Source organism: Triturus cristatus, chromosome 1_1, assembly GCF_964204655.1.
Source record: "Triturus cristatus chromosome 1_1, aTriCri1.1, whole genome shotgun sequence".
Taxonomy (NCBI): domain Eukaryota; kingdom Metazoa; phylum Chordata; class Amphibia; order Caudata; family Salamandridae; genus Triturus; species Triturus cristatus.
Genome location: NC_140579.1, coordinates 1,019,333,905 through 1,019,350,495, shown reverse-complemented (window position 1 = coordinate 1,019,350,495; position 16,591 = coordinate 1,019,333,905). Strand labels below are relative to the sequence as shown.

At 41.8% G+C, this 16,591-nt stretch overlaps 1 protein-coding gene and 1 long non-coding RNA gene across 2 annotated transcripts in view; one reads left to right on the top strand and one right to left on the bottom strand.

Moving 5' to 3' along the window:
- Nucleotides 1–16,591, bottom strand: part of LOC146871466 (ubiquitin carboxyl-terminal hydrolase CYLD-like) — an 832,861-nt gene that overhangs the window by 95,585 nt on the left and 720,685 nt on the right. Inside the window, exon 13 of the mRNA XM_085651077.1 lies at nt 151–259. Coding sequence (XP_085507203.1) covers nt 151–259 — 109 coding nt within the window. The remainder of the gene's footprint in view (nt 1–150; nt 260–16,591) is intronic.
- Nucleotides 10,448–16,591, top strand: part of LOC146871467 (uncharacterized) — a 138,580-nt gene continuing 132,436 nt past the window's right edge. The window contains exon 1 of the long non-coding RNA XR_014981003.1: nt 10,448–10,561. This is a non-coding gene — a long non-coding RNA (uncharacterized LOC146871467). The remainder of the gene's footprint in view (nt 10,562–16,591) is intronic.

Here is a 16,591-nt window from a genome sequence, read left to right as displayed (position 1 = left end):
AGAGTGGATTTGTTGGGAGGAAATGCGCCCTCTTTGGAACGGACTCCTACGTACCTGTTGGGTAATCCCTGCTTAGAGGAGACTGGCTCAGTACCCACCCAGCTCACCCTGCACCTCCTGCCCCTGAAGATGTACAAATAATGCTCTTACTATCCTCCAGGAGGTCAGTGATGTCCAGTTCCAGGGTAGGCAGGATGGTGCTGAACATCTTGAAGTTTTTGCCATTCCTAGGCATCTGGAGAATGAGGCACGAAGGGGCCTACAAGAGGGAGATTAAACAGGCACCATTAACAGGCTCTCCAGGCAAGACAAAATGAGACTGCAGCAGAGACAACAAATATCACAAAGGTAGGACCCACTGGTCGTTGAAATAAAACACTGGTGTAAAGAATCAAAAGTGACGCTGGCTGCAACTTTGGTCCAATTCTGCATCCCTAAATCTAGTCCCTGCGTCTGTTTGTAATTAGCATTAAAGTAAAGAAAAAAGAAAAAAAATCCCATGAACAAAGAATCTCCCTCCAAGTCCCCTGAGCAGCCTAGTATCAGAAGGTTTCACCTGAGAATGAAGGCACGTGCTGAAGGCGAGGATATCTTTATCGACTGATCACATCTACTCTGTGAAGAATTCCTCTAATAAGAAGAGTTATACAGGGCTTTTTGGCTATAATGCCCTTCTATATTCTACTGAACATGGCATTGAAATTGTTTGATGTTACTCAGTAAAAAACACAAAAACAACAAACTGAGGGTTCCCTGAGGTTCAGAAGAAAAGGTTACCAACTTGTAATACTAGTTATGTATTGTAGGAATATTCATTAAAGTCAAACACTACAATTGTCCCACATGTGCACAAGGACATGGAACACTTCTTTTCCACATATGTGTCACATCAAATTAGATGCGTAACCCTGCACGTTAGGTGTCGCAAATAGAAAACAGCAGTTTATCTCGGGCCAATTTCCTTATTCTTAACTACGTTTCCACTAAAAAGGAATAAACCACCTTGAAGTAGATAACCCCCCATTAAAAATTAAACCACTTGAAATGCAAGCTAATAGGTAGTAGCCCTGTTAAACTGAAAATATGAGACTTCCTTTAAGACGCTATCTACTTCCCTAACCCATCATGTCTTTCACTTCCAGTTGCTACAGAGCAACAGTTTTTCTGCCAGGATACCACTGTAAGGATCTCTGCTGAAACGTGGGATACTATCTGAAAATTGAAGTGGGAAAGGAAGGCAAGTCAAGTGGTTCACGATTTTACTGAAGATGTGCATGATGTATCAGTAGGATTGCAATTAAGTAACCTTTCCTCCTGCTTTGTACAATGTTCACTGATACTCACAAACTTCAGAAACACTAGAATCGCAAATGTATTCCCAAAGCATTGTAACTGGAATAGAAATGGACTGTAAGAACCCCTAATCGTAGTAAAGTTAGACAACCTTATCCAAAGACATTCTAAACAGAATGATGTATTTTTTTTAAAGAAGACTGGTAATAAGATGGCTGTTTTTGATTGGCATGAAACTCTGAAAGTAACTTAGTAAAAAAAGATGAATTGGTTTTCGTTAAAACCCTATCTGCATGAGAAGAGTGAAAGGCTCCTCAGCCACCAGGGCCTGGACCTCACTTACCTTATCAGCTCAGGTCACAGTAATCAAAAAACTGCCTTTCATGAAAGCTGCTGCAAAGAAGCCTTACGCATCAGCTCAAATGGCAGGCCATTATTTGGGATAGAAACACGAACATGATATACCCATTCCAAGAAAGCCTTTGTGACTGGAATGGTGAAAAAGAACTTCCAAAAAGGACCTTTTCCAGATGCCATTAATTCTGCTAAATGTACTTTGAGGAAGGAATACTGGAGTCTGGCTAGTTGAAGAAGATTAAGAACTGCTTGTTCTTGGGAGATGATGGTGTCTTTTCTGCTGGCACCACAGAGGAAGCTTTTCATGAGAACACATATACCCTCGTTGTGTTCGGTTTCTTAGTCTAATTGTTAGTGTCCATAAAGTGCTTAGGCAAATTCTAGGGCCCATGTTGAACCTATTCAGGAGCCATGCTCCCAAGTTCAAATACATACTATTTGGATGTAACTCTTGGTCTTGGAATTTGGAGAGCAGATTGGCTTTTCCAAAGTAGTCTCTTGTAAGGCCTCTCACACTGGCAAAGTAGATCTATGAACCAACAATGGCATGGCCACCTTGGTGTACTGTCATTCATTCTGGGTCTGGATAGTTTATTTTAACATAATTGATCAAATGAGTGGGATTGATTTTAAAGGCATAGTGAAAATGTCTTGACCAGTAACTGTGGCTCCATGTGTCTGCAGACGAAGACTCAGCATTTTATGTTTTTTGCTGTGGCAGAAGGTCTATGTGTAGAATGTCCCATTCTTTGAAAATGACTTGCAAGACTTTGTTTCCAAAACCCATTTGTGGTTTTCTTTGCAGGCCCTGCTCACTGTAAATGTGTATGTTCTGTACTCCTGGAAGGTGAAACGGTTTTGATTGATAAACCCTCGGAATGATCCATTACCCAATATATTGACATTTCCTCAAGTCCTTGAGTTCCGGATCTGGTGCCACCCTGCGGTTTACCTAAAACAAGGTAGTCATATTATCTAGATCAGAATCCCCTCCAGCATCAGGGAAGAAAGGAAGTCTGTCCTCGGGTTCTAGCATGTGATATGGCAGGATTCCTTATCTCACCAAATTCCTTGCTCCTAAGGCTCCAGTGTACTTTCCGTACCAGCAGGGGTGCTGCTGTTACAAAGGATTGTATTGTTAACTCCTGATGGAAAGAATGGCTGGTAACATAAAGGCATGATACTACCAACTCAAGGAGAATGTGACACTTCTTGAGACAGATAACGTACGTTTTACCAATTGTTGTGCGTCTGGTTCCATTGATCCTCTAAACATTGCCGAAGAGGTCTCATAAGCAGCCTGACTATAGGGCATTGCACTTGAGGAAAGCCACCAATGCATGCATCATGTCTATAACGCTTACCAAAGTTTTTCCACCCTCCCTTTATATTCTTTAGCCCTGCCACATCCAACTTGCACTGACCCCAAGCAGAGCATACATTTTTTTACTTGCTTTTTTGCTCCTACATCATTTGACCCCCCCCTACTCCCCAGTGATCCGCCAAGCCCCATGTATCTCAACAATCCTGTGGGCCCCAGCATCTTTCACCTACCTGCTCCTGCTGCCCTGTGTGTTCCTGTGATAAGGAGCAGGCAGGGAAATGTTTAGCAGTGTGGAAGCAGTGACATTGAATCTGCATACTGTGCAGCATCGTATTTGGAATGCCAAAGATGCAGGAAGTCTCGTAGATTGAGTTTTATTTCGTTGAAGTTGCAGTTATTAGTTAGTAATTGAAAAGAATACCCTCTCTTCCAAAGGAAACACTCCCTACTCTTACAGTTGTTTGGGTACCTAAGATTTCAGTACTTGAACTGGAGTGGTGTAAGCAATTGTATTATTATTTGTGGCGGATGACTACCAATCTCAATGGATTAACAAAACCTGTATCAGGGAGAACCCTACAAGTCACTAAATTAACCTGAGCGCAATCCCCTGGTAGTTATGGCGCAGAGAAGACAGGCTTAATTTAGAACCATTTGTAAAGAATGTTTGCAGTACCAAAACAGTAATAAAGCTGAAATAGAAACCCTGAACTGAAATAGAATAATCAACTACAATGTAATAAACAAAAGGCTCCAAAATGACAAAAATCTAATACGGGGTACAGGAGAAGTGAATTTTTAAAGTTTTGAGTAGAAATAGCATTATGAAGTATAAAGTGGCAATGATAGTGTTGTATTCTATCTATTGCATATTTCTATGTCTGCCTTTACCCACTCAATGCCTTTCTAGTGGAATGCTTCAGCACTGTGATGTACTACGGAATGTTGGGTGCTGATTGAAGATAAGCCACAGTTATGATGGGGCTGAGCTGCCTGCTGGCTGCTCCTGGTGGGGCTTATTCCAGGATACTTATCATCTTACAATAAATCCTCTTGAAATACCTCAACCTGTCTGGACTACATTACTACATCTTTTTGGCGACGAGTTGATCTTACCTACGTTCTCAACCAAAGAAGTCAAGTTTCAAAAAGGCAACTAAAGATGCTGTTTCAAGAAGGTAACTAAATAGTCAAGTTTCAAGAAGGCAAGTTATTTTAAATCTACTTCAATTTATCTACACGTCAATTCAAGAGCTCTATATTTCAAGAACGCAAGATTTTCAACATTCATCAAACATCAAGCAAAGACTCTGGCTTCAGAGCCCCACCAGTGACTATCACACCGGTCGCCCTTACCTGTTCAAGCCAGATTCTTCCTCAATTTCATCGACTCCTGTGTTTTCTCAACACTTTCAACAAAAATCTACATTATTTATATCTCAAGTAATTGGTTCCAGCGCAAAACGACCTAAGCCTGTTAAGCCTGTTTTTCAAGTGCTGTGCCTTCTGCTGTGCTCTCAGGAGAGGGTAGGTACACAAAAAACTGTCACAGTGGAAACACATTTAGAAATGTAAAAAAGCCATACGTCTGTTAGCAATACAAACAAATTTTACGACAACACCTGTTACTTGCATGTATGCACATTATTTAATGTCCAGTTTCTCAGTCCAACAAAAGGATCAGTAATTCAACACAGCGCCAAAAGCATCACAATATCAACATTTTCAAAAGTATCTTGGTGTAAGGTACGTGATAAGTGCAGGATTTTAGGGATTAGTGCAGGGCGTAGTGAGGGAGGGAGGTTGTGAAAGATTTAGGAACATCCACAATTCAATTGAAGAACCTGACCTGCCAGTTAAATGGCCACAAAACTTAAATTAGATAACACAGACTAAGACAGCAGTTGTACATTCACTGACAATCTCCTGTGTTGATTGAGGAAATGAAAAAGTCGACGTTTCGACCCCTGTTAGAGCCAGCAAATTGGTTTGCTTGGGGTTGGGGTCTTCATCAGGACCGGGGGAAGGGCTTACACCTGGGGGCAAAAGGTCAAAAATAAAGAACCGTGAGGTGTGTCTATGGAGGACCATTACAGTTAAGAGAGAACAAATGTGAAAAATAATTACCAGCATCAGCAGCAAATGTCACGCTGGAAAAATTGGGAAGGGGCCAGTCAGTGCTCCTAGGAGGAAGGAAAAGAGACGAGGAATACTAAAACCATACTTAAAAATCGGGTGTCAGTAAAACCTAAGTGACCAGAAATACTCACCCAAGGTGTAGTATTCCAATGCTCGAAAGATGAGACAAGGGAAGGCTGAATGTATCAGCATAAACACTCATCCAATGGTGTTAGAAGCTGGAAAGAAAGGGGGGGAGATGGCGTTAATGATCTCCCACACTCCAAACCCGTTGTGAAACAAAGCGCATATAAGGTTACTAACCCTGAATATATTGCGCGGGAAAAATGCGAAGCAAAATTAAGTATCAGCGCATTCATGGTACGTCTGCAAACTATGGCGGGGCGTACAGAAGTGTAGGGAATCCCAAATACAATGAAAAAGTGGCAAGACTCACTCGTAAAATAGCATTGGGGGAAAGGACCACTGAGTACTTGGGCTGCAACATACCTCGAGGGCCGCGCCGTGGAAACTGACAGCTAACCCTGGGTGTCGTCACAGGACTAAACAAATACGGGCCAATCGCGCGCACAACCAATTGGTCGCGCCTTGATTGGTAGGCTTGGGGGTGTGTCAGGTCACGTGTTCATGTGCGAACCCGGCCAAGGGTCTGGAAGTTTAACGAGAGACGGAGAGAAGCGAAACCACCGCAGCTGCAAGCGATAACATACCTCGAGGGCCGCGTAAGTCGGTCTGACAGCTAGCCCTGAGCCGCGTCACCCGATCAAATATATATCGATCAGACGCGTCCTGATTGGTGGAGGATAAAGGGTGTGTAATGATAGCTAAGCTGATGTCAGCTCGTCTAAAGCAGGGACCATTTTCTGGTTCTTGATTCATGATCACAGTATTAAAAAGCAATACATTAATATGGTTACATCAGTAGATGATACGGAAAACAACCACAACATTTGACATGACATATATATCCTTGGTTAACGCTCAAATAGCATACGAAATAGCACAGGTGATTGGTATCACTCAACGGCACCACAGCAGAGGTGTATTCATATAAACACTGCAAATACCCAATGTAATGGGGTTCACCAAGACTTATACTAGACAATTGCAGGGGTGTGTCCCATGCTGGATTAGATGTTTAACCATTGTTTATTAATGATATTTGGGTAAAAGTTGCGTCAAGTTCATTCAGGCCACATGTGACAGAGTCAAAACGGTCCATCCACTTACACTCCCTGATGTTTAGGATTGAAACGAGGTCACCACCCCTAACACCCAGTGTTATGGCTTCAATTACCAGCCATCTAAGCGATTCAGGGGAATGGTTGCATGTTTTGAAATGGTCAACCATGGGTGCACCAGGTGTGTTACATCTAATCCTGCTGCAGTGTTGCAATATCCTGCATTTCACTTTCTGGGTGGTCTGGCCTATATAGATCTTGTTACATGGGCAGACTATCACATAGATAACATTCTTAGTATTGCAATTGGTGAGCGTCTTTAAATCCACCGTGCAGTTGTTATGTTGGAACGTCTTTGTCTCAAGAGTCAAATTGCAGGCTTTGCACTGTCCACATTTCACATGACCCGTGGGGGCCGGAAGATGCCAAAGCGATTCAATTGTTGGTCTAGGTTGTGTTTCCAAAAGTGATTTCACCACATGATCGCGGACATTTTTGCCTTTTTTGAAGGCATGCATTGGGGGTTCAGTGAGCTGAAGTTCTGCTGCCACCAGGTGCCAATGTTTGTTGACAATTTTGCGGATATCATTACTCCTGGTGTTAAAGGTCGTAACACATATAAGTCTGTTGGGATCATCCATCCGTGCTTTGGGGGTAAGGAGGAGGTCTCTATGATTGTACCAGGCTCTCTTGCGGGCCCTCTTGACAAGCCTCCGAGGGTAGCCGCGTTCAATCAGTCTGAGGATGAGGTCATCGGATTCCGTGAAGAAATCGTCTTTTCTGGAACAGTTCCTCCTGATCCTCAGAAACTGTCCGAAGGGGAGGTTATCACGTAGTCCTCTCGGGTGGTGACTTCCATACCTCAATAGGGTGTTTCTTTCCGTAGTTTTTCGGAACAGGGTTGTGTACAGACAGTCGTCCATAACCTTGATAGTGATATCAAGGAAATCGATACTGGACTTGTCCTTGGTCATGGTAAACCGAATGTCTGCCGATCTATCATTCAACCAAAGAAAGAACTCATCAAGATCCTGGTCGTTGCCCGTCCAAATCATCAGGACATCGTCGATATATCGTTTCCAATATTTGACTCTTTGCCTGAATGGGTTGGTGATATTACTGACAAAAGTCTGTTCGAAGTTGTCCATATACAAAATGGCCAGATCTGGGGCAAAGCTGGCACCCATCGCCACGCCTTTCGTTTGCATGAAGAAGTCATTTTGGAAGAAGAAGAAATTCTGCGTCATTGCTATGTTGAGCAATTTGATGATAAAATCAGAGGGGACTTGCACTGGTTGGCTTCTTGTCTCTAAACATTTCAAAATCACCTCCAGAGCATGTTGTTGAGGGATACTTGTGTATAAAGACACAATGTCCATTGTCACTAGAATCTGGGTGGTTGGATCGAAGGGCATCCCATCAATCAGATTAATAACTTGCATCGTGTCCCGCAGGTAAGAATCTGTTTTCTCTGCCAAGGGCTTCAAGAAGAAATCGATGTATTTACACAGGGGCTCGAGGATTGAGCCACACCCCGAGACTATGGGGCGGCCGGGCGGTCTTTCCAAATTTTTATGTACCTTAGGTAAGGTATAGATTGTCGGAAGACGCGGCTGGGGTTGATTCAGAAACTGAAACTCCAGGTTTGAGAGGAAGCCTTGGGCAAGGCCTTCTTGGGTTATTCGAAGGATCATGGTGCTGATCTTTTTCGTGGGATTTATGTTGAGTCTGGTATAGCTAATGCCATCATTCAATTGGGAGTAAAGTTCTTCTTTATAGTTATCCACGTTCTGTAGTACGATGGCTCCTCCCTTGTCAGCGGGTTTGATGACAATAGAACGGTTATTCCTCAAATCGTCCAAGGCCTTCCGTTCAGCTGAGGTGACATTATGTTTGACATACTTTCTAGTGGAGCATACTCCAAGCGCCTCCTTTAGTACAGTACTCTCGTAGGTTAAAATCCGATGTGAAACCATCTGAGAGGTAGGTGTAAATGTCGATGGAGTGCGTAGTCCAGTACACGATGTGGTTGTACTCACAGGGGCCTGACGAAAGAAATAGCGTAACCGTATCTTTCGAAAAAACCGGTACAGCTCAGTCTGTAGGTTAAATTTATTGGGATAGGTTGTAGGGACATATGATAGACCTTTACTGAGAATCCGGTGTTCATCAGCGGTAAGTATATGATCCGACAGGTTCATAATGGGGTCTTTGGATGTGCCTACCAACGATAGACTCGACGTCTCGTTTGAATTTCCCCATGTTCGCATTTTTCCCGCGCAATATATTCAGGGTTAGTAACCTTATATGCGCTTTGTTTCACAACGGGTTTGGAGTGTGGGAGATCATTAACGCCATCTCCCCCCCTTTCTTTCCAGCTTCTAACACCATTGGATGAGTGTTTATGCTGATACATTCAGCCTTCCCTTGTCTCATTTTTCGAGCATTGGAATACTACACCTTGGGTGAGTATTTCTGGTCACTTAGGTTTTACTGACACCCGATTTTTAAGTATGGTTTTAGTATTCCTCGTCTCTTTTCCTTCCTCCTAGGAGCACTGACTGGCCCCTTCCCAATTTTTCCAGCGTGACATTTGCTGCTGATGCTGGTAATTATTTTTCACATTTGTTCTCTCTTAACTGTAATGGTCCTCCATAGACACACCTCACGGTTCTTTATTTTTGACCTTTTGCCCCCAGGTGTAAGCCCTTCCCCCGGTCCTGATGAAGACCCCAACCCCAAGCAAACCAATTTGCTGGCTCTAACAGGGGTTGAAACGTCGACTTTTTCATTTCCTCAATCAACACAGGAGATTGTCAGTGAATGTACAACTGCTGTCTTAGTCTGTGTTATCTAATTTAAGTTTTGTGGCCATTTAACTGGCAGGTCAGGTTCTTCAATTGAATTGTGGATGTTCCTAAATCTTTCACAACCTCCCTCCCTCACTACGCCCTGCACTAATCCCTAAAATCCTGCACTTATCACGTACCTTACACCAAGATACTTTTGAAAATGTTGATATTGTGATGCTTTTGGCGCTGTGTTGAATTACTGATCCTTTTGTTGGACTGAGAAACTGGACATTAAATAATGTGCATACATGCAAGTAACAGGTGTTGTCGTAAAATTTGTTTGTATTGCTAACAGACGTATGGCTTTTTTACATTTCTAAATGTGTTTCCACTGTGACAGTTTTTTGTGTACCTAGTTATACCCGAGTCCAGTGGTCTACCGGGTTACCCCATTAATATATAACTCTCAGGAGAGGGTAAGCCCATCGCTTTTGTTTAGTGGTGTGCCCTCTTATGTGTCCTCAAGAGAGGCACCAGTTCCTGTCTGCTTGCTGTTCTCAGTGCATCACAAGTGTTGTTTCCAGTTTAAAAGCTCTTTTCAACTACCAAGGTAATCGGACTGTTTTGTTGTTTCCTGTCCTCAGTGTTACACCACGGGACAATTTTCGATCTCATCAGAGCTTCTACCTGCTACCTGCTCGAGGAACCCCTATCCTAGAAGGGTTGGATCTAGTGTTGTATTTCAACTGTTGAGCGTTCCTGTATTATTGCCTGACATGCAATGGTGCTACCTTCAAGCGCTACGGAGGAGGGTTATTACTATGCTTTCCCCGTCTTTTTACCCAGCGCTATCTATGGTGGAAAAGCTTTATTTCTGTGAGGTGAGCCATGTTTTTTTTTTGTATCGATTGGTCTCTGGTAAATTTTTGCTTTCTGGCAGTTTATTTATTTTATTTTAAAAAAAGAGCGCACGTTCGTTCTAGTGCACGCGATCTTACCTGCTTGTCGTAATCTTCGGAACTCTTCCTATGTCATCACTGACAGCTGGTGAGAGACGCTCTGCAGTAAGGACGTGCAGTGAGCCATCCTGCAGGACGTGGGATAGCGTGCCGCCATCTTAAGTTTGTCTCTACATCCGTGTGCATCATTGAAAATCATAGCCTTGTTTATTGTGCCAACCACGTTGTCCGTGTTCATAAAGTTCCACACTTATTCAATGGCGTCGCTTTGTTTTTTGCCAACCACGTTTTCTCCTGTGACAATAAAGTTATTACCAGGCTGGAGTTGTCCAAGATCGTCGCAGTTTGATCATCGAGTGCACCACGAAGGTACAGGTTTTCTCAAAACGTGCCATCATCCTAGTTTTAATATTTTTCATGGTGGTTTTCTCTATCGAGATTTTACGGAATATACCGGTAATGAAAATGTTGGAGTCTGGAGACTTTTTATGGAGGTCAGAGAACACTCGCATCAAGGTTGGGAAACGTTTTTTTTTAAGTTGTTGTGCTACTCGGAGTTCTTATATGTTTCTCAGTTTAAGACTAATTTTTACGTCGAAAGTTTCATATTTTTAATGTGACTCGAGTGCATTTTTGGTGACCAACGTCAATTCAATCCTAATATTACCATGCCATCTAGTGGCCATCTATCTCTTTTGCAGCAACATATCTTTTTCCAGTTTTGAACGCTTCAAATAGAGTGTTCTAGTGGTTTTCAATCTCCTTTGCATCAGCATATTCTAATTTCCAGTATGAACACTCGTAGGTCTGTTTTGTTTCAGCAGCACAAATGGAATTTATGTCTGAGCACACAGGTGGTTCATTCAAGTTTTCAAGTACATTATTTTACTATGGCAAGTCTTCTTGAATATGCTCATTTTCAATTGCCACATTTATTTAAGTTTCAAGAAGGCAAGTGACATGCTCTCAAGAAATCGATTGTTCAATATATTTTTTTTTTATTTACAGTGTGCAGGTTGGCAGATTTTCAAAAAAAAAAAAAAAATTCAAACTCAATTTTTCTCTAGTTTTTCAATTTGTGCATGGAATGTTTCCTGTACAGAGTTTGCTTAGTAAACATTAACAAACGTGCAGCATTCTCTGTAGGGATTGCACATATCGATTTATGTACTCAAATTACCAATGTATATGCATGCGTCCAGTATTTCTTGGTAAGAAATGTGTATCTCTATCGATTTATCAATTTGCATGTGTTCTAGTTGTTTTCAAAAGGGCAACATTTCAATGTTTATCAATGTATATGCATGCATCCAGTATTTCTGGGTAAGAAATGTGTTTCTCTATCGATTCATCAATTTGCATGTATTCTAGTTGTTTTCAAAGGGCAACATTTCAATGGTTTTCAATTTGATTGAGGTTGTCAATATGTGTTGTTGCTTCCTTTCAATTATTCAATGTTTTTCAATGTTTTCAAGGTTGTCGTTTTGGGGTTTAACCCTCTCAAGGTTTCAATGGAATTTCTATCGAGCCGCGTTTTTTCAATGTGTAGTCATTACGAGGTTGTCTCTGTATGAGTTATATCTCTTTCAAATGTTCAATAATATTCAATCTAATTTTTTAATGCTGTTTCACAGGGCGGTGTGAAGGATCTTTTGTTTGTTCCTCTGCCTCTCTGTTTTATATCTTTCTATTCTCTTTCTCGTTGTTTAATGAAGAAGGGAATAAGAGTACTTATTTGTGTTTGTACCTTTAGGTGGTTTTCTCTAAGTCTTTCTATCTTCCTGTTCCTTTTGTGTTTTCGTTGGAGAAGGGAAGAAGAGTACCTATCCTCCCAGTCTATCTATTCTTTTTGTTCCTTTTATGTGTTGGTTTGATGATGGACTAATAGTGCCTATGTTATGTCAACTTAAGGAGCGTGTTTGTATTGTATTGTGTTCTCAGAGAAGGAATGTGTCTGATTTTATTCTATCATTTCTTTTCTGTATTTTCTGCATGCTGTGCTTTGGCTTCTGTCACATCTGTCTGGCCAGTGGGTGTGATAGAGGTTAATGATTGGTACGCTTTCTTTGACAGGTGTTCCTATACTTCTATGTTTAGTTTTCTGTTGTGGAAGAAAAGGAGGTATGTTGTATTCTATCTATTGCATATTTCTATGTCTGCCTTTACCCACTCAATGCCTTTCTAGTGGAATGCTTCAGCACTGTGATGTACTACGGAATGTTGGGTGCTGATTGAAGATAAGCCACAGTTATGATGGGGCTGAGCTGCCTGCTGGCTGCTCCTGGTGGGGCTTATTCCAGGATACTTATCATCTTACAATAAATCCTCTTGAAATACCTCAACCTGTCTGGACTACATTACTACAGATAGTCAATAGTCGCAGTAGAACAGAACCAAGGCACAATTTGAGACTGACCACGATGGAGCACGGGTGGGAATCACCAACCAAGTTTGTCCCAGTCAAAGATTTTAGGTTCTAACTATAATTATTTAGGCCCCAATCTGCAACAGTGTCACACTTGTAAAGTCACCTATGACCTCAGGGGAGACACTTAGAGACTCACAGGGTGTCAGGCAGAGAACAAACAGTAAGGTTCAGTCTAGTTCTAGTTGCCATTGATCAGCTGTGTAGTTGTAGGAAAATGCCTCTTATAGCTTGCTGTGTCACTTTTGCTTTAGGTGATCAGCCTTATGACCCTTGGAGTCAACCCCTTTGTCCTGGACATAATAGGGAGCAGGTCTAGCCCTTTAGGGTCATTCTTTAGTTACAGACGGCAGGTTTAGTCCTCTTCTACCTTCCTCAGTTCCAGGAGTTTTCAGAAGTGGGTGCTTATAGGTGCCACATTTATGCCTGGCACAAGCTAGTGGGTGGGAATGACTCCTGGGCAAGCCCTAACCAATGGGCATTTTCAAGATGGGGAAAGTCATGGCCACATTAATCTTGGGTTCTGAGGGCTGGGATGTGTGTGGGAGTGTACTATGGTAATTTTAGTGTCCTACAGCACTCACTGTACCCACAAAAAACGCAAAGTCAGCAGTCTGGTAGAACAAAATTAGGGTTTTCTGCAACCAGAGAGTGATTACACAATAACTGCATTTGCATCCTGTTTCCCCTTCCTTTCAAGCATGCTTCCTAAACCTAGCAGACCTGCTAAGCAGGATTTAACACTGTAATGTCAAAAAGAATGCTCACACCCCCACAGGCGTATTCTATTTTCAGGTTCAGCTGAGTTATCTCTGCCCATTCAGCAGAGATAACTCCTCTATTGATTGTTTCTAGGAGGCACTTCATGCCTTTTTCTAGAAGTGAGTGAGCCACTAAAAGCTTGAGTTAGGATCAAACCAGACGCCTGGTTCAGCCTGAGGTTCTCTTTGATCCTCAAGCCCAGGCAGTGATTTTTCATGTAAAATAGACAAGAGACAGAGATACCAATTTAGAGGCTGAACTCCATAATGAAAAATCAGAAAACCTGGAATCAATCCCAGCTTCCTCGCTTCACCAAACTGTGTGATCCTTGACTAATACTTTATTTCTCTGAGCTTCATTTTCTTCATTGTCGCTTTTGAGAATACCCTCAAGTACGTGAGTTCAGGGTGTGAAGACTAGATTACAAAAAAACTTGTGTTTGATTTAATATACTGTAGTGCTGCCGCATGATAATAAAAATATAGTCCACGTACAGGGTGCAAATGGCAAGGGACTTGCCTATTAGTTCACCAGTCACCAGTGGCATTGTCGTCAGGTGGGGGAAATGGAAATATCTATGTCATGTTCAGAAACTATCACTTTTAATAAATGCCTGTAAATGTAGTGATATATATCTGATGTAGTAAGGTGAAACGCTTCTGCGTGTTAATAAAATGTAGTTTGAATTTTGACATGACTATAATTTTTTTATACCACGTTTGTTCAATGATTTACACATTTTCAGGGCTCGTCTAGTGCAGGGACTCTTAGAGCTAAGCCAGTACCTCCACCTTCTTCACACCTATTTAAATGGTAATGACTAGCTGGCAGGAGTGGGAGAACAAATGCTAATTGAGCCTCCCAAAACTTCAGGAAGGCAAAAGGCAATTTCCAAAAGTTATTTTTTCTTAATATTTATTAAAAATTCAACTATCCAGAAGTTGAGCAAAGAGATTGCAACTACTGAGACAGCCACGTTTTCAAATTGATCCTGAATGCAGTGTAGTCAGGTGCAAGCCTCAGACAGAAAAGAAGAGAATTCCACAGCTAGGCAGTACAATAAGAAAATAAATTGCCACCAATTCGGCTTCTCAGAAACCTTGGCACCTTGGCCAAAGGTGCGTAGAGCCCATGCTCGTCTACAGAGATCGTCTTTTAGGACAGACAGATGGGGCTAATTGCACTACTTGTTTTGTAAGCAAGGCAGAAAGCTTTAAAAGAGCGACTCTGATGTATGGGCAGCAAATGTAAAGCAGGGAGGAGATATTTAACAGAAGTCCTCCGCAAAAGATATAGGATAACGTGAGCCACCACATTCTGAAGTATCTTCGATCTGTTCAGAAGACAGGCAGGAAGACCTAGATAAAGGCCAGTCATGACGTGTTTACGTGCAGACTCTGAGATAAGGAAGTCTTGAGTAAAGTCTTTAGTAAATGTTTCTTCACTTCATGATGGAGAAATGAGTTCTATGGCAAGTTTACTTGATGAGAGTGAATGTTTGTTTCTTCATCAGGCACAAGTGGGTAGTAAGAAAGGATGAGGTGCCTTGAAGTGTAGATCATGACTATTTGACACACTATTTAGCATTCACCTGGCTATGGTTATGGTTATGTGTCTTTCTGATATCCAGTACATCCCCTGATTAGAATGACACAGATCTGAAGGGAAGAAGAAGTGTAGATGGTGGCTTCTCTGCGACTTCCACCCTGCATCTTGCTGATGAGAACATCAGCCTCTCAACTACTTTCTCTGATGTTACTGTTGTGTCTGCTAAGTCTGTTGCTGTAGATTCAGTAGCTGAAGCTGGATTTTAACCCCCTGAGACTGATATGGGTGGTAACATTTGTCTTGTTGCCTGTACAGCAATCTTTTTAGTAGACCCAGAGCCTTCAAGCTTTCCGCTTGCATTTTCATTGGGTTTGAGCATCATACTTTAAAAAAGTTAGTCTCAAGTAGTATGCTCTGCAAACAGCAAGACCAAAGCAGTAGTCTGTAGAATTATTGATTCATTGGTTTGACACCATGAGGCCCTGATTCATAACTTTAAAGAAAATGTCTCTCTTATGTAAAGCATGCTTTCTGCAAACAGCCCTATTGTATCTCGCCAAAAGTTTTTTTTTACTAGCTGCCTTCATTACTGTTCCTATGGCTCCACATACCTTTCTGTCCAAAGAATCTCAGCACTTACTTTCCCCATCTTTGAGCACTGTCTCCTCTGAACAGATGCATGATGCTTCCCAGTGACCAAGACAATTATTGTCAGGCCCAGGCCGGATCTTGCTTACGTAGTTTGTACTTTTTTGGAAGTTGTAGCACGAGGAATTTTTCCTCTGTAATCTTTGCAAATCCCAGAATGAGAGGGTCTGGACTGAGCTCTTTGCTGCAGCATCTCCATGATAACGGAGAGTGATGTTTCAAGTATATCAAACGTAATACTGAGATTCATAACCCCTCTAATCAGCATCCAGAGAAAAGTGGCAACATTATCAATGGACAATACCCGGATAAAGAGACTGGTTGAATGTAGGAATATCTGAAGTGAAAATTTTTGCATCAGTGCCCATATGTCTACAAGTAGACAGAGTAATATTCCTCTTTCTCTTCTTTTGTGGTAATAATACCACTGTTGGATCACTGATTGGAAGCACCAGTTGGGTCAGCATGGTGGGAACTGCTGAACTACCAGAACGTTGGATGTAACTGCTTGAGAAAGGACCCTTCTACATCAACTGACTGCAGAGGTGTAATACTTCTTGAAAGAAAGGAGTGACCTTATTAGCCCCTATCGGTACTTTGTGTGCAAACGGTAGACCCACAGATTGCAATGATGTTGGAACCAAGTCATCAAAAGGTTAACAATGAATCATGGATGCCAAGTTGAGAACCGGTTGGTGGTGAAGGAGAAAATAAAACACCCTCTTAGTGAAAAATTGGATTTTAACAACAAGTCCACTAGAAAAACTTTTGTATTGGTTTGGCTGAACCATATCCCCTGTGCCTTTTATAAAAGGGGTTACTCTCTAAATTGTTGATGTGTGATCTGTCTGAAGACAGAAGAGTGGAAAAAGGTGTAATATGGACACAAATTCTAGAGTAATTCACTGTTCTGTATAAAAACACCATGTGTAATCTAAAAGAAGCAAGAACAACAAAAAACACAACTTTTCAGTCAACAACATGGTTTAACCAAAGGAGGTGTCCAGAAAACCTTTTAGCATGAGATGGAAAAACAGAGCTCTCCAGCAACTGCTAGTACAAGGTATGATGGGATAGGAAAGCTACCGGCTTCTTTAAGGAACAATCTCCTGTTTTCAGTTTATCAGGGATGCTGTCTATCTATCTGCTTTTTCCTTATCTTT